We start from the raw sequence: 19,528 nt of genomic DNA, 5'->3' as shown, positions 1-19,528 counted from the left end.
TTAGAGTTTCGGTTACCATTGAGCCGGGTCGCTCCTTACTTACAGTTCGTTACCACGAACTGTTTGACAAACTCCAATTAAAGACAAGTTGACAGTTAAACGCAAGCATTACCCGTCCTAGCCTGAGGTATGTTTCCATTCAGGGGGTGTAAAGTGGGGTTATGTAAGACAGGAGAAACAGAGTAAAAATTTAATTTTATTTATAAATATATATATAATTAATGAATTGGACTAGAAAGCAGAAAAGTTTGATATAAACTAAAGAAAAAAAGAGCTACAATTTGAAGTTACTTTCGACTTTTTCGCTTTTATCCATGCCGTGCAAGAGTCCAAAATATAAAAACACAAAAACGATCGTGAAGGAATAAATTAAAAGAATCTAGAATTTTCAATCAGGCCAATTAATTTCAAATTATTTTTTTGAATTTAAAGTACTTTCGATTACTTTAAATTTTCCATTTCTTAGGCTCCATACTTTTTTTAAAAAGAGCTACCATGTTTCACATTAGATTTTTTTTTCTATTTCCTAGGAATTAAATCAGAAAAAAAAACAGGCCAAATTTTGGATCCTTGTCCAAAGATCACTTGTGCAAAATTTCATTTTGCTGGTATGTTGGGTCAGAGAGCAAGATCTTTTTTCGTAGCATAGGAAAATTAACATTGCAATGAATTTAGCGACATTCACCTTAATAAATAAAAAATTATTAAGGTTTCAACGAATAAATATGAGCATATGTATATTAAACTGACAATGCACATTTATTTGTATTTTTTTCAGTAAAATGCAAATTATGTTCTGGTCTTGAGAAGGCATAGGGGTTGTGAGCCCTAATCATGCTAATTTCTGCTCGTTTTTAAATTAGCATCAGTAGTGCAGACAACCCCCATGCCTTCTCAAGACCAGAATATAATTTGCACTTTACTGAAAACAAAATACATAATAAATGTTTTCACTTTTTGGACTTTAGTAAATAAAAAAAAAATTCTTGAAAATTTAAGGAATAAATATCAGTATATGTATATTAAACTGAAAATCCACGGTCATTTGATTTTTTTTCAGTAAAGTGCAAATTATGTTTTGGTCATGAGAAGGCAGGGGGGTTGGCAGCACGACTCATGGTCATTTTTGCTTGCTCTGAGCTTGACTCGGATATTTATTGTAATTTCTGTTCGTTTTGGGTTTCATTCATTTATTGATTGTGATTTTGGGTAGTTTTACGCTTGGAAGATTATTTGACTTTATTTCTGCTTATTTTTAATTTAATAAAGCTCTTTACTTTTCTTTGAAAAACTTGTTTTGTAGAAAAAAGTTTTTTAAATTAATTTTCTGTTCTTTTTTTATTTAAATTGTCTTTTTCGTGGAAAAAACATATTTTATATCTTTACGGTTTTTCTATAGGAATCCATAGCTGATTGCTACCTGATTACATGTTGGAGAAACTTTTTTGCCAATGTTAATCCTGACACAAATAGTATTCTTTAATTTAATTTAATATCTCCCCTAATTGACAGGAAAAATAAACATAATATTACCCAAAAAATTCTTTTTATGCTCTTTTACAACTTGGATACATTTACATTCTTTTTATTTATTTAAATCGTAAGAGCAGAAGTAGTAATAGTAGTAGCCCCGATTGTTTCCGCTTAATACCCCCAGTCATTTTCGATATATTGCTGAGGTGTCTTACTGAAAACCATAAACACACTGCCTCTTGATTCAGTTTTAAAGCAACATTTAGTTTTAAAGCATAATGGACCGATTCCATAATTGTGAGGGGGCTGAAATACCCAATATCCTTAGAGACATAGCTACTAGACCGTTCTACAATGCTAAACAAAAGACCTGTCTAAAAATTTTGAAACTGGATGTGCTTGTAAAATGAATGAGCGTTGGTGGAGGGCTGCTTCCCCTTCAATCTGTTTTGACTCTTAAAAATGGCACTATAATTTTTTTATTTAGTTCAACACCGCCTAAATATTCATTGAAAGCTTCACCTTAATACTCTTAGCTTGTGTAATAGCGATAGTTGTAGTAGCATTAGTAGCAGTATATGCATAGCACCGTCGGTTCCTTCAAGATCTCCTTCAACACACGCTGAAAGTTTAACCTTAATACAATGAGCCGTTCCTGAAGTATTTCTGATACGTCTTCTTAACAAACTGTGTGGGTATGGTGTGTTTCACTTTAATTCCATACAGTTTAATTTTTCCCAAATGTTTCGCTTTAATACCCTTAGTATTAGTAGTAGCAGTAGGAGTAGTAGCAACAAAATTAACATTAGTAGCCCTAGCTTTAGTGGCAGTAGCTGCAGTAGTAGTAGACTCTTAAAAGAGAACTAGAAACTTAGAATTCCAATTAAATAAGCCTCCTCTAAAGTTCACACAACCAACCCTTCCATAAGAAGCTTGCATACCCCCGGGGCAAGACTTACCAATCCTTGCCTCCAGACTCTGGGGGGTTATGTCAACCCCAAGGGCCCTGTTATGTGTTATTTAGGCTGTTTTTGAACAAATGGCTATCTCAAAATTTCAATGGGATTCATTTTGGGGAAAATAGAATGTAAGCGGGGGGGGGTAGTTGCCCTCCGACACTTTGACTCTTAAAAAGGGCACTAGAGCTTCTCATTTCTAATCCAATGAGCCTCCTACAAAGTTTATACGACTACCCTTTGCATAAAAACATAATATGCCCCGAGGCATAACTTACAACGCTTGCCCTGAGGGCTGTGGAAGGGTTATCTTCAAAGACATAATTACTGGACCTTTCAACTGCACTGAACCAAATGGCTATCTCAAAATATTGATTGAATATGTATGGGAAATGATGGGCGTGGGGTTGGGCTGGTTGCCCTAATAGTCAAAAGTCCAATCACTTTTGACTATTAAAAAAGACACTAGGAGTTGCAATTTCCAATCGACTGAGCCCCTTTCAAACTTTCTACAACAAATCCTTCTAACAAATCCTTTCTACAACAAATCCTTATAAAAACCTCATATGCCCCCAGGGCATAACTTACAACCCTTGACCTGAGGGTTATGGGAGGGTGTCATTCTCAAAAGCATAATTTCCAGACCTTTCAACTACGCTGAGCAAAATCGTTATCTCAAAATTTCTCGAAATTGGAGGGGCTGGGTGCCCTCCAATCACTTTTGACTATTGAAAAGGGCACTGGGCCTTTCAATTTCCAATCGAATGAGCCCCTTTTGAAGTTTCTGAGACAACTCTTTCTATACGAAGTGCCCTGGTCTAAAACCAAAAAAAAAAAAAAAAAAAAAAAAAATGAAATAAAATAAATAGTACATTTTGCCCACATTACTCTTTACTTAGGCATCGCTATTGTGCTGCCTGTGATATGAGCTACAATAGAAAGCCTCTGTAGCTTTTGTGTTAGGAAAGGCCATATTGATTATTTAACATGGTATGAAGGCGAAACTTTCAGAGAATATTTCTGGAAATTTCTGTTGTACAGATGACAACCTGCCATCCACATGCAGGTCGTCAAAATGGCATATGAGCAATATCTTATGAATAGTTTCGTTGGGAAATTAAAACTTACAAGACTTGTTGTGGGGGATACTGAACTAACCAAAAGACAATATTTGCACCATAATACTACTTCTTCTACTCCTAATGCTACTACTGCAACTATAACTATTGCTAATACACAAGCTAAAGAAGTTGAAGCTTTCAAGGAACGTTTAGGCGGTTATTGAACTAAATCAAAACGAACTATGATAATGTAGATTGTCAAAAGGGTGACAAAACAATATCAGAAAAACGGTTTATATTAATAAGATATACCTTTCAGGATAACTTGTGACAGATTTTGGACTAGCCAGAAGACACTAAGGGCATTTGGTTGAAACTTTTAGGAGGAGTCTCAATTCAACGAAAAAACTATACGTATGCAAGTATTAAAAGGGCATATAAGTGAAAATCATAGGCAGCGCTGCTGTATCATAGCTAGTAATATCATTGATATTTTAAAGGAGCTAATTTGATTGGAAGTTCAAAGTTCTAGTGTCCTTTTTAAAAGTCAAACGTGATTGGAGGGTAATCAGTCCTCCTCTTCAGCTAATTATTTTCCAAACAATTCCAATCAAAATTTTAAAATAGACATTTTGCTCAGCATAGCTGAACTGTCTTGTAACTGTATCTCTAGGGCTATTGCGTAGTTCAACCTCCACAGTTATGCAATTTGCCCATTATGTTTAAAACTAAATATTACCTTAAGATTAAATCAAAACGCTCGGTGTTTATGCTTGTTGTCAATAAGACATATCATCAATATCCCAACAACAACTGAGGCTAATATGTTCAAAATTTCGGTTCTACTTTTATTACTATTTCTGTTCTGAAAATTTGACAAAATCAAAAGAGTGTAAGTGTATCCAAGCTGTCAAAGTTGACGGATAGGATTTTTTGCGAATAGTATTAAGTTTTACTTTTCAGGTGAACTAGAGGAGGTATAAAGTTAATTTAAACACTGCTATTTGTGTCCAAATTTTTAAAAGAGTGTATGTTGTTAAAAATTGTCGAAAAAGTTTCTCTAGTGTACATATAACAGGCCAAACTATAAATTTAACAAAAAATGATAAAATTTAAAATATCATTTTCTTTTTTTCCTGAAAAAGACCACGTCAATATAAAACAAATAGAAATTAAATAAAAAAAATATTTTCCACAAAATAAGTTTTCAAATAAAAGTAAAGATTAACATTTTGAGGAATAAATATCAGCATATGTACATTATACTGACAATGCACATTTATTTGTACTTTGTTCAGTAAAGTGCAAATTATGTTCTGGCCTTGGGAAGGAATAAGGGTTTTGAGCCCTACTCATATTAATTTCTGCTCGTTTTCAGTTTGAATCGGTTATTCATTGTCATTTCTGTTCGTTTTGGGTTTCATTTATATATCAATGCTGATTTGTGGTAATTTTACGCTTGGTAGATTATTTGATTTTATTTTTGCTAATTTTTGGTTTAATGGAGTTCTTTAGTTTTCTTTGAAAAACTTATTTTGTGGAAAAAAAATTTTCCACAAATTTTTCCACGCTTGGTAGATTGTTTTATTCTATTTTTCCTCATTTTTGGTTTAATAGAGTTCTTTACTTTTTTTTTGAAAAACTTATTTTGTGGAAAAAGTTGTTTTTTTTAATTAATATTATCATAGAGTTACAGAATATAACATTTCTGAGCTACGATTTCGGATCCCCGAAGAGCAAAACTATTAAATTAGCTCATTCTCCCCAATTATTTTCTTTAAGACCAGCAATACTGTAATTTATTGACCCCCCTACCTTGAATAAGATAAAATAAGATTTATTACTGAAAAACGGCTATCACAAACCCAAATGGACCAAATTCAGACTTAAGGGTCAATAAAACAAAGAAAGACAAAGAGAGGATGGGACAGGTTAAGTATAAATTCCATAAAGCATAGGTAGGACACTTGCTCTTACTTCACACTAAGTTTGGCTGGTATCCAAAAACAGTGCCAACTTTCGCTATGACAACAATTTCAATAGAAAACGAACAGTTTGGCTGGAATGTGTTTAGAATCCACCACTTTTCCACTTTTTCTCTTTAGGCAAAAATGGGAAGGCGTCATAACATCGAACCGTCTGGAGCTTTTCCTCTTTAGGCAAAAATGGGAAGGCGTCATAACATCGAACCGTTTGGAGCACGAACGTCAGGAGCAGTACAAAATCCGTCATAACATCGACAAAAAAATCCGTCAGAACCTCGAACCGTCATAACATCATAAAAATTTAAAACTTTAGTTTTTTGGGTTTTAGGGGGGAGAAGGTACCTAGGTTAGGTTACGTATTTAATATATACTATACTTTACCCCCACCCCCTTGATGTGCAAATATATAGTCGAAATGTTATGACGATTCGAGGTTCTGACGCTTCGATGTTATGACGTTTCGTGCTTGTGACGGTTCGCCGAAATGGTAGCACCCCGGCAAAAATATGGTAAGAATAAGAATAAGTATGCCATTGTACCATCTGGTGTGGATTCTAAACACATTCCAGCCAAACTGTTCGTTTTCTATTGAAATTGTTGTCATAACGAAAGTTGGCAGTGTTTTTGGATACCAGCCAAACTGTTCGTTTTCTATTGAAATTGTTGGCTTCCAGCTATTCATGGTAAAAACTATGTTTCTTTAGAGTATGTTTCTTTAGAGAAAATTCTGCTTTTTATGTTTCTCTTATAGAAACAAGGCGAAAACCTAGTTATTTTTTTTTGGAGGAGCATTGATTAAAACTATGTTTATACATTAGTTTTTACCATGAATAGCTGGAAGCCAACAATTTCAATAGAAAACGAACAGTTTGGCTGGTATCCAAAAACACTGCCAAATTTCGTTATGACAACAATTTCAATAGAAAACGAACAGTTTGGCTGGAATGTGTTTAGAATCCACACCAGATGGTACAATGGCATACTTATTCTTACTTCTGTCCAATATTTAATTGACAGATGACGACTATATCTGCTGTATGTACTGAGATAGGATTCTGATTCCCAAACTATGATCAAGTCATCAGCTCTTGCTACCCGCCAAATTTCTTGAAGATCTGAACCACATTCTGTTGTATATCCTGATGACATGAATGTAGGACCCCTCTTCCCAAAAATCTTCCGAAGGGGGTACGAATACCCAAAACACACAGCCAGGACAATCTTAATTCCTATCAATTTCGGTCGAAATTCTACATCCCCATCTGCTAGGTATTCAGATGACAAGAATCTAAGGATACCTCCTCCAAACAGGCTATTTTGGGTTCAGATCCCCAAAAGTTTTAAAAAGAACACCATCTCTTAATTCTGACAAAGTTTGGTTCAGATTTGACCCTCTTTTCAACCCTATTGACATGAAATCCTGGACAGCTGAAAACCCCAGCTTTGACTCTAAGTGACTCTTTCTTCCACGAAGTCTTACTAAAGTCTGATAACCCTTTTTTTTCTTACAACATATGTTATAATGACAAGGATTATGACCTCCCCCCTACAGATGGAGGTTGGGTGCAATTTGAACCTTCAAAGCGTAAAATTTGAATAGATCGCCAATAGAGATCCAGCTCAGGTTCTGATATTGAAGAGCATACAGTGTTTGGTCCAGTCTCTGCTTGTTCTCAGTTTTATTTCTCTGCAAGATCATTTTATTTATTTTTTAAATATGTTTATCTTCAATTACATCAAACAAGATAATGCCTTTTTTGTGTCCTTATTGGTATAGTTGGATAGTAGAATGCATCATTACTTCTTAAGTAAATTTTAAAGGAGATTTCTTATTTGAAATAATTGAATTCATTGTAAAATTTATTATAAACAAAACAATTTATTATTTAGAAATTCAAATGAAATCTTGGAAAAATATCACATGAAACTAAAATATAAATAGAAAAGATGCACTTGTGACAATATGAAGGTTCTATTACCTTCTATTTTTTTTTTTTGGGGGGAGGGGGTCTTTAAATATAGATTAATTTTTGCTCATTTTGTAAGCGCTATTTTATTTCTATCAAACTGTTAAGGTGAATGAAAAGAAATTAAAAAGTGAATATTGTCTTTAGTAAATCAAAATCGAAAATGAAATTTTAAAAACAATGAATGAAATAAAAATATTGAGTTTCATTCTGATAGAGAAGGGGACAGTAATAACTTAGAGTACTTTTTATTATAATATTTTCAGTTACAGTAGGTTCAGAAAGACAAATCTAAAATGAGAAGCTGATTAAAGTAAATTTTAAAGTAAATTTCTTATTTGAAATAATTAAATTCGTTGTATAGTTTATTATAAACAAAACAATTTCTTATTTAGAAATGAAGCGAAATCTTGGAAAAATATCACATGAAGCTAAAATATAAATAGAAAAGATACACTTGTAACAATAGGAAGGTTCTATTACTTTTTGTTTTTTTTTTGGGGGGGGGGTCGTTTCAAAGTTTGTTTCTTTAAATATAGATTAATTTTTGCTCATTTTTTAACCGCATTTTTATTTCTATCAAACTGTTAAGGTAGTGAAAAGGAATTAAAAAGTGAATGTTGTCTCTAGTAAATCAAAATCGAAAATGAAATTTTAAAAACAATGAATGACGTAAAAAAATTGAGTTTCATGCTGATGGAGAAGGGGATAGTAAGAACTTAGAGTACTTTTTATTATAGTATTTTCAGTTACAGTAGGTTCAGAAAGGCAAAATTTAGGTGTGCATAGCCAAATCCCTCAGCCAATTTACGTTTCAAAATTTAATTCATGAATGCATTGATTTTCATATTTGCATGGTGTTCGGGTCTCAATTTCTCTAGGCACATGGTATTTTCACGCTAGAACAAAGCTTGGAAGAACAGGAAACAGACTTTAGAACTAAGAATAGAATACTAGAGGCCATAGTGAGCAAGGGTGGTCAAGTATAGTCCTCACGTGGAGAGTAAGAAAGGTCAATGAAGATATGCTGAATGGTTTCCAGAGTATTCGTCCAGGATAAATAGAGGTTTTAGGTATTTGTTTGTAGAGGGCACGTAAACTAGGTGGGTCTCCAGGTCTCGCTCACTCGAAATCGTTAATTTTCTCGAATTTTTCGGCACTTTTTATTCAGATTATGGAAGACATCGTTTTATTATAGCCCCCCCCCCTCCCCCGAAAAAAATTCCGCGTCATTTGTCCTCTCAAAACTGTAAAGATTTTTCCGTAGTACTGGTAGATTTACCCTGTTTTGTCTCACGGCTGGGGGATATACGATCCTTCTAAAAAGAGTATACGCTACGGTACTTCCAAATTTGCATGAGGGTGGCAGTTTTTGTCTTCTTTGGCAAGAAAAAAGGTGGTGTTTTTGAGCTAAAATTATAATAGAAGGCATCCTCTCAGAATATAATTGGATTAGTTTGTCGATAAAAATATACTGGGGTTATAGCATAGAGCAACATCTGTTAATGCCAGCTACGACGAGCAAAGTCCTAAGCACCACCCGTAGGGGTGGAAGGCCTAAATGATTGGAGGGAAGTGACAAAAAATGGCAAAGCTGCCTTTGGCCTTTGTATCTAGTTTAAAATTAAAATGGTAGTACAAACTAATTCAGTTCATTCTTTACAGGCATGGAATACTCAATGACGACTGAAAATATCAAAGATAATATGACAGAATCTTACCCGGAGATATTGAATAATACCTTAATAGGCGTTCTTCAAGGTTTAAACACATCTGAAAGCCACGGTCGCATTGCACGCGCAGCCAAATCATCTCCAGAGGATGAGAGCCATCTTTTCCATGTATTTGATGACGAATGCAGACGTACAGACGTAATGGGAAGTCTTGTGCAGGACGCAAGTCCTTTCTTATTTCCTTGCACTATTGAATATTCCCTAATCTGTGCTGCTATATCTTATTTACTTTGGAAAAATACTGGATTATCTGCTATTGATAATGAATCAAATTTACAGAGACGGTCAAGACATCATTATTCAGTAGATTGCTCTAAAGCTAATAAGGGTTTATTCTTAGGTATTTTTGTCTTTGTTGGAACAATAATTAGCTTAATCCTCTTCTTTACACTGATTAATCGACCAGAATATGTAAGAATGGCTATTCTTCAAGTGACCTTCTCAAGACTTGCGATTTATTTTGTCACAATTATTGCAACCATAGCTGGTATGATATCAATACGAAAACTTCGCTTCGATACAACAAAAGAGATGGAGCTAGACGATATACTGCTTGTTATGGGACAAGTGGGTGTATTCTCTTATAATGTTTTTATAATAAATGCAGCGTATAACCATAAAGATGCTGGGTTCGATACTTACCTTGGGATGGGTGCTGCCCTGGGCTCAATTATTCAAGCTGTAGCCCAAAGTTTATTTATATTAGATGCATCTCGACGGTATACCACAACAAGGAAAGAGCAGAAAGAGAAACCTGGACGTGAAATTGTGACTTTTCTTCTGGTATGCAATTTTGCTATGTGGTCTATAAATACTATGGAGAAATCGAAAACTGAAACGCATCCAGTGCAGCTTGAATTTTACGGCTCATGGCCCTGGATTGTTATTACTAATATTTCAATGCCTTTAGCTATTTTTTATCGTTTTCATTCTACTGTTTGTTTATGTGAAATTTGGAAAAGGAGCTATAAAGTTAAGCCGGATTGTTAGCCGAAGAAATAAAAATTGGAAGCTAAAACGCACCTAATACAGCTTGGATTCTATTACTAGTGACCCTGGATTGCTGTTACTAATTTTCAATGTTTTATGTTGTTTATTTTTTTCATTTTATGTATGTTTATGTGAAATTTAAAAAGGGAGCTGTAAAGTAAAGCCCGATTATTAGCCGAAAAAATCAAAACTGGAAGCTAAAACGCACCTAACACAGCTTGGATTCTATGATTAGTGATTCTGGATCACTATTATTAACATTCAACACTTTGTGTTGTTCTATTGTTTTCATTTTATGTATGTTTATGTGAAATTTAAAAAGGGAGCTGTAAAGTAAAGCCCGATTATTAGCCGAAAAAATCAAAACTGGAATCTAAAACGCACCTAACACAGCTTGGATTCTATGATTAGTCATTCTGGAACACTATTATTAACATTCAACACTTTGTGTTGTTTTATTGCTTTCATGTTATGTATGTTTATGTGAAATTTAAAAAGGGAGCTGTAAAGTAAAGCCCGATTATTAGCCGAAAAAATCAAAACTGGAAGCTAAAACGCACCTAACACAGCTTGGATTCTATGATTAGTGATTCTGGATAACTATTATTAACATTCAAAACTTTGTGTTGTTTTATTGTTTTCATTTTATGTATGTTTATGTGAAATTTGAAAAGGGAGCTATAAAGTAAAGCCCGATTATTAGCCGAAGAAATCAAAACTGGAAGCTAAAACGCACCTAACACAGCTTGGATTCTATGATTAGTGATTCTGGATCACTATTATTAACATTCAACACTTTGTGTTGTTTTATTGTTTTCATTTTATGTATGTTTATGTGAAATTTAAAAAGGGAGCTGTAAAGTAAAGCCCGATTATTAGCCGAAAAAATCAAAACTGGAATCTAAAACGCACCTAACACAGCTTGGATTCTATGATTAGTGATTCTGGATAACTATTATTAACATTCAAAACTTTGTGTTGTTTTATTTTTTTCATTTTATGTATGTTTATGTGAAATTTAAAAAGGGAGCTGTAAATTAAAGCCCGATTATTAGCCGAAAAAATCAAAACTGGAATCTAAAACGCACCTAACACAGCTTGGATTCTATGATTAGTGATTCTGGATCACTATTATTAACATTCAAAACTTTGTGTTGTTTTATTGTTTTCATTTTATGTATGTTTATTTGAAATTTAAAAAGGGAGCTGTAAAGTAAAGCCCGATTATTAGCCGAAAAAATCAAAACTGGAAGCTAAAACGCACCTAACACAGCTTGGATTCTATGATTAGTGATTCTGGATAACTATTATTAACATTCAAAACTTTGTGTTGTTTTATTGTTTTCATTTTATGTATGTTTATGTGAAATTTAAAAAGGGAGCTGTAAAGTAAAGCCCGATTATTAGCCGAAGAAATCAAAACTGGAAGCTAAAACGCACCTAACACAGCTTGGATTCTATGATTAGTGATTCTGGATCACTATTATTAACATTCAACACTTTGTGTTGTTTTATTGTTTTCATTTTATGTATGTTTATGTGAAATTTAAAAAGGGAGCTGTAAAGTAAAGCCCGATTATTAGCCGAAAAAATCAAAACTGGAAGCTAAAACGCACCTAACACAGCTTGGATTCTATGATTAGTGATTCTGGATCACTATTATTAACATTCAACACTTTGTGTTGTTTTATTGCTTTCATTTTATGTATGTTTATGTGAAATTTAAAAAGGGAGCTGTAAAGTTAAGCGCAATTGATAATTGCAAAAATTGAAATCGGAAACTGAAACGCACCCAGCAAAGCTAAACTTTACGGTTCATGACCCTGGATTGCTATAGTTAATTTTTAAATACCTCATGCAATATTTTGACGTTTAAATTATGCGTTGTTTATGTAAAATTTGGAAAGGAAGCTATTTAGTTAAGCCCGGTAACTAACTGAAGAAATTGAAATCAGAAAGTAAAACACACCCTATAGAACAGAAATTTAAGATTCAGGCCCCATTTGTTTTTACTGATCTTCAAAGACCTTATGCAAAATTTTAACCTTTTCCTTGTGCATTGTTTGTCTGCAATTAGGAAAAGCTATAAAGTTAAGCCCGATAACGAACTGAAGAAATCGAAATCGGAAACTAAAACGCACCTTATAAAATTGAAATCTGTCGTTCATGATCCCAGATCACTATTATTAATCTTTAAATACTTTAATCTGTATTTTAACGTTTTAATTTCGTGCTTGCTTATGTGGAATTTGGAAATGGAGCTTTAGCATTAATCAGACAAGCTTCCCTATTTTGCTTCATTGGAATTAAAAACTTGGAAAAACCTCTCAACCCCCTAATTAGGGCTGGAGACCTAATCCTGAAAAAATCTTTTACATGAAACAACAACTTTTTACGTGAGGTGCAAAACAAGCCTCTTGTCTTCTTTAACCTCTCATTGTCCTAATCTCTAAACAAGAGCCTCCAAGTTCAAAGTTTGTAAGGCTTCTTTATAACCATTACTATTGTCTTACGGTGTTTTTTGAGCTTATTATTTTGTCTTTCATTAAATTGCGTAGTTTACTTTGTCAAGTATAGAAATACATATTACGGCATTTTGAATTTATTAAAGTGAGTGGCAAAAAACCTATCTTTTTTCTTTAGCCTCGAAGCGTTCTCATTTCTAAACTAGAACCTTCAAATTTCAAGCTTTGTAAGGAATCTTTATAACCATTACTTCTGTTTTACAGTGTTTTTGGTTTATAATTTTATCTTATATTTTATTATGTAGTACAATTTGTTAGATATATATTACTTTATTAAACTTAGAAATACGCATTACGACAATTTAAACGTTTTATATTTCTAGAAAGTAGATTGCTTTAAAGTACTCGTATTGTACAGATCTTTGGGAATACATTGAAAATCTGTATTAGCCTAAACATCCAGAGTTATTTCAAACATTTTTGTGTTTCAACACTTTGTGTTTGCTTCTTCCTTATGAACAAATAGTTTACCTTTAAATTAATATCTTACTATTTTCTCTGTTGTAGCCTTTTTTAGATTATCCTTTGTCAGATTTCTATATTTTGTTTTATGACTTTGAAATAAGTCAACTTAATAATCCCAGAAATTTTTTTGGCAATTTAGAAAGCCCTGTAGTGGCGCAATGGAATCGATCTTTGCTTAGCAAGACGGCACCCAGTGCTCGAACCTAGCTGCAGCTACCCGGTGCAGGGCCCAGAATTTGGTTCTGGTGATGCGAATTTGCGAAAGCGTCTCTATAACAATCCCAACAAAGAGTAAGAAGAGGATAATTTAAAACTACTGAATGTTTAGGTATTTTAATCACAAGAAGACCATGAGGTGATTAACCAGTTTCAAATACGCAAAAATATCATTTGAGTTTAAATAAAACTTTGACATACAGTCTAATCAAATTTAAGAAAGAAGTACCATTGTAAAGTAGATGATTTGGAAATTTACAATTTATATAAAACGACACTGCCATCTAATTTTTAAACTCTTCCAAATTTTTAACTGTCCTCAGCATAACCTCGGGTTAAAGCAGATGTAAAATATCGTAAAACGCAAATTTGTCCTTGATCTGTCAACATCCGTTAAGCATCTGACGTCCGTTCCTGCATTGTGGCGGGTCAACACTTCCGTTGAAATATTTCAATTCACCTGTTAAGAGACACGCAGCAGCGAGCTTATTTTAAAATCGGTACTGGTGCATAATAACGACACTTCTATATACTAATAAGAGACAAAACCCGCCAGACGGGTTATTTTCAAGAGACCGCTATTGAGAAATGAAATGCAAAACTTAGTTCTCATGGCGTTTACGATCTTTAAACTGTTGTTTTTTTTGGTTTGGGGGGGGGGGAGGTACCTAGGTTAAGTTAGGTTACGTGTTTAATATATGCTACGCTTTACCCCCACCCCCTCCCTAATGTGCAAATATATAGCCCAGATTTATTTCTAAACTATTATATATACAACCTATTTTATATTATTTCATATGTTATTTTATTATATTATTATAAATATATTTATATATAAATATATTATATTATATTATTTCATTAGCCAAAGTTGGCTTCTTTAGAAGTCTCGTTATACTGCACCAGTACCTTAAAATTTTATAAGATGGATTGCACTAAAAAAATAATTTCAGCTGCAAAATGTAAGCCAAATTCAATTTTTTATGATAAAAAAAAAAAAAACCAGCCCGCCATTTGTTTATAAAACCAGTAAGAAAATTTTAAACTTGCAAACGATTTTGCTCGATTCAACTCTTGTTTTCTGCGTTTTAATGGATGTCTGGGATCCATTCAGTATACCCAGTTTCGCAATGCTGTTGTATCCATGATGCTCGTGCTACATTACAGTCACACTTGTTGATAAAATCAAAATTACGCACGACTACAGCGCCAATTACGTTTGCCGTTCGTAATTTCTCGAGTTCAAATTTCAAACGTAAATTTCTGGATTGACCAATCCAAGTCAAGGTTTAAGGCATAATTTTTAAAACTAGAAAAGATGGAAACTTAGAACAACGGTTTTTCTATCTGGGAGAGGAATCTGACAAAATTTAAGAAGACTTAATACTGGTAGAGAACAGTCTGACACAAATTACTGTTGGTGCAAACTCTTTAAACTAGTTTTTTGCCATTTTAATTTTTTGCTTTTTAAATACAAGTGTGACGCTAAAGTCACGAAAATGCCTTGTCATTCACAATCTTTGGCTTTCTTTATCGACAGATGTGACTATGATGCAGCACGGGCATGAGCCGCTTAATGTGAGAAAAATGCGGATCCGTGCGAACAAAGGATAATACCAACTTCCAGCAACTAGAAAATCCAAAGAACTGACAAAAGCTGACGCTATTTTATCGATAGTTGGTAATAAAAAAAAAACATAAGACAGCCCCAGTGAAATGAAACCCCACCGGTGATTGGTGAAATATCTTTAACTCAGGCAAAAAATGTCCTCGTGCACAGTAAATGAAGCAAAATGCAGATATGCTCATATAAAATTGTTTTATTTTTTCTGTATGTTGATGAGGTAACGGCAAAACTAGAAATATTGAATTGAGGGGGAAAGCTTTTATAAGATACATTTTTTAATGCCTCACTTGAAATATTTCGACGAAACTACTACTACTACTAATAACTAACCGCAGCATCAAGCCGCCTGAGGCCAACACAGCTACGCAAGCTCCTCCCCAATCCCAATAAATTCAAAGCCTCCCTTTTAATACACAATCGCAAAGTTCCCATTTCCTTTAAATCTTTCTTTATGAATTCCCCCCACCCCAGACGGGGACGACCTGCTTTCCGTTTAGCCCTAGATGGTTGGCCGAAAAGAACAATCTTCGGCAATCTGTCATCCTTCATCCGTACAACGTGCCCTAACCACCTCAACCTTTCTTTCATTATAGCCCTAGAGAGCGGTATTGAAGCACATTTTTCGTATAGCCTTTTGTTTGACATACGGTCAGTCACCCGGGTACCCAGAACAATTCTTAAGCAATTTCTCTGGAAAATATCTAGCAAATCTTCATCCGCTTTCCGGAGCGTCCATGCTTTAGAGACATATTTGACCACTGTCCTCAATGTAGCTTCTAATATTCTAATCTTGGTTTGCAGACTTATCTTCCAATTCTTCCAGACTCTTTTAAACTGTGAAAAAACACACTGAGCGTTGGCTATTCTACATTCAACATCTTCATTGCTCCCACCGTCTTTACTAATGATACTACCAAGCTAAGTAAAGCTGTCCACCTGTTCAATATTTTCATTACCCAAAGTCACCTTTCCATCTTCACTTATTCCTAGCCTTAGTGACTTAAGTCTTCTTAACATTAATTTTCAAACCAATTCTAGCACCCTGAACTCGCAAAACCTCTAAAAATTCATTCATTTTGCTCACACTTTCATCTAGGATGCTTAAATCATCAGCATAATCTAAGTCCAGGAGAGTTTTTCCTCCCCATTTGATTCCGTGGTCTCCCATTGCCTTTCCTGTCCTCCTTAAAACAAAGTCCATCAAAATAATCCATAGACTAGATGAAATCTAGCGGCAAATTCAAAACAGCAATTTATGCACGAAAACGCGTCTTTCTAAATCCAAGGACAGCTGAACATTTTACAGTGATAGCATTTCATGAAAATGATGCGGTTTTTCGTTTATTTTTAAAATCTCGGGAGTTTTTTTTCCAATGAAAACACCAAAAAGGACATTTTTCAATGAAAATAAAAAAAATAATATTTTTCGACATCTAGGGGGTTGGGTGGGAATGCCTTCTTCCCCCTCTCCCCCCACCCAATTGGCGCCACTGAAATTTTATAGTATCTGGACATGATATGGCATCAGACACCACATCAGAGGGAATGTCTCCGAGCACGTACATCGATAACTTCAGCAAGTTCTTTTGATATGGAAAAACGTCTTTAGGTTAATTTGACTTGATGCAATCTAATAATCATTAGAATTCGCATTTTCTCTAGACAAAGCCGTATCCAGAGGGGGGGTACCCGGTTTGAACCCCTCCCTCCCGAAATTTTTTACCCAGTCGAAAATTAGTCAAAAATTAGTAAAACCTTAGAAAAATCTAGTAAAATTAGTCGAAAACCGTGTCGAAAATTAGTAAACCCCCCCCCCCCCCGAACGAAAAACCTGGATCTGATCTTGTCTCTAGATAGATGTCTGTTCCACAGCAAAGCCAATAATTCGTCATTGAATATTAATTAAGTGTACTTAGGCCACAAACATAAGATACAGCAACAATCTCAATGGAATTCCCGCCGAGCGAATGCTGCAGATTAGCTCCCAAAGAGATGAAATGGAAATATTACCTAGTGTACATCGTAGGTTGATAACGATCTTGTTAAATACAGATCATCCCACGTCCCAAAAACCTTCGAAAACATCTGTCAAAGTCTTCAATTTCCTGAACTTAAACTTTAGGCTTAAACTTTACTTAAACTACATAAAAATACAAAAAAACATTAACCCCCAACAGAGAGCAGAGCTCGTAAGGTTTGGTGTTTAAATAATGGGACATACACAAAACAAAACATGTCGTCATAATAATAATAGCAAAATTAACTTAATTAACAAAAAAAAAACAATAACAACAAAAACTTAGGAAACAAGGAATAAAAGAAAAGTAGGTAGGGAGAAAAGAAATGCTGCGCAAGAGGGGAATGAAAGGCCGTCGCACCGTGGATACAAACAAAAACACGAACAAAAATATCATAATTTTTTAAAATTCCATCATTACAGGTAAATAAACTATCATTAAAAGTAAATAAACCAACATTAAAAAACAATCTTTAATAATTGCTTCTTTAAATACAGCTGAGATTTTTGGGATTGATCAATCTGAGTTTTATCATTTAGCTTATATTTATTCGCAATGAATGGCATTAGATACCTAGGTGAAAACCTTAACCTTTCACATCTTGCAAAAGGAATTCGGTATAATCTTGCCCACCGACGAGCCGAACCTTCATTCGGGTCGAAATCAACAGAGATTTATTACAGAAATAATTTTTAGGATTTTGAATTTGAAAATGCCATAAGGAAATATTTACATCACTTATACGTTTTAAATCTGACAAATTTAGGAAGAAGAACACCGTTTTTGTTTCAGATGTATTTTCCAATTTCGATGTTCGATGTAAAAAATTTTCAAGTATTCTTACTGCCCTGTTTTGTAGTACCTATATTTGCTTTAAATGTGTCCAAAAGGTATTAAGATAAACAATTGAGCAGTAATTCAAGTTCGAAGCAATTAAAGAGTGGTACATTATTTTTAGAGGAAAATGGAAAAATATTTATCACACGGTACATCGACCCAATATTTTGAGCAAGTTTAACTCTTAAATTATCAATGTGATTACGAAAAGACAATAATGGATCAAGAAAACTCCTAAATAACGATATGACTGAACCCTACAAATTTTATTCTCACTAACCTGAAGCTCCTGACAAGAAATCAATTGGGTGGCACGTTTTGAACAACCAAAAACTATAAATTCGGTTTTAGTAAAATTTGGTACTAGATTATTAGAAGCAAACCATAGCTTAACTGAAGTGATAGTGACAATCAAATTTTCAATGAATGTAGTTGAATCACTCGCTTTAACGGATATAGCTGTGTCATCTGCAAATAGAATAGCAAGAGTAATATTCCCCTGAAAACTTTGCGGAAGGTCATTAATATAAATCAAAAACAAAAGCGGACCTAATACTGAACCTTGAGGGACACCCATATCAATAAGGTTTTTTAAATTCGACAGTTTTCCATCGACATCTACCGCAATACTACATCCACACAGGTGTGATTTTACGAAGTCCTCTTATGCCTTGCATTTTCCATTTTATCAGAAAAAATTCCATGGTTTAATGTGTCAAATGCTTTCTTAACATCGTAGAAAACAGTAATAACATGTAAATCATTATCTAAAGTCTAAACAATTACCTAATTCTAATAAAAGAGCTGTAACTGCGTGTTACGTCAAACAACTTGCCCTAAATCCAAACTGGTATTTGGTAAAAAAAATTAACTTATCCAATTAATTAGAAATCCTTTCTTTTAAAATTTTTTCAAACACTAGATAAAGGTAATAAAATTGCAATGGGACGATAATTATTTACATCAGATTTATCACCTTTTTTTATGTAACGAAATTACCCGAGAAATTTTCCATCTACTAGGAAAATACCTGAATTGATACATACATTAAAAATATGAATAAGTGGTTCAAAAATTACTCCAACAATATTTTTTAACAGCTTTTTTAATAGTCCATTGTATCCCACTGAATTACCACTTTTAATATTTTTGATAACCTTATAGAATACTGCAAAAATAACTGGGGCCAGAAATATGCTCCTACCTACAGAGGGAGGGATATAATATTTATACATCCTGCGAGAAGAAAAACCCATATCTGCACAAACGATAGATAGTCCAACAACAATAAAATAATCACCAAACATATTAGCAACAGCTTGCGGTCACATAACTTCTTCACTGTTTATGTCATATGTCACCTCGGGATGCGACAACTATTAATTTCATTCAATTTTATCCTTAATCAAACTCCAAGTTTTCCAGGGAGAATGAGAATTATGAAATAAATCTTCATAATAAGCTCTTTCACTTTCTCTAAGAGTCCATACCAACAGGTTTTTATAATTTTTAAACGTATTATATTTATTTCTGTAGGATACTTCATTTTGGTTTTATATGAACAGTTTTTTCATTAATCAACTTCAAAAGAAACTCATTTACCCAAGGTTTTCTTGGAGCATTTCTCTTTCTAATTGAGATTCTATACGGACCAAATTGATCAAGCTTTTCAGTC

The 19,528-nt window shown here is 33.9% G+C and overlaps 1 protein-coding gene across 1 annotated transcript in view; it reads left to right on the top strand.

Annotated features, from left to right (window-relative positions):
- The window catches only part of LOC148944986 (proton channel OtopLc-like), a 104,814-nt gene extending 94,250 nt beyond the window's left edge, over window positions 1-10,564 (top strand). The window contains exon 7 of the mRNA XM_089099192.1: window positions 9,108-10,564. Within this exon, the coding sequence (XP_088955318.1) occupies window positions 9,108-10,165 (1,058 nt within the window). The 3' untranslated portion in view covers window positions 10,166-10,564. The remainder of the gene's footprint in view (window positions 1-9,107) is intronic.
- The last annotated feature ends 8,964 nt before the right edge of the window (window positions 10,565-19,528 follow it).

The sequence above is a fragment of the Artemia sp. Qi Xiang Cuo genome, chromosome 13, assembly GCF_049724085.1.
Source record: "Artemia sp. Qi Xiang Cuo chromosome 13, ASM4972408v1, whole genome shotgun sequence".
NCBI classification, from domain to species: Eukaryota; Metazoa; Arthropoda; class Branchiopoda; order Anostraca; family Artemiidae; genus Artemia; species Artemia sp. Qi Xiang Cuo.
The sequence above is the reverse complement of the archived record's forward strand: the minus strand, read 5'-3'. Positions and strand labels throughout refer to the sequence as shown.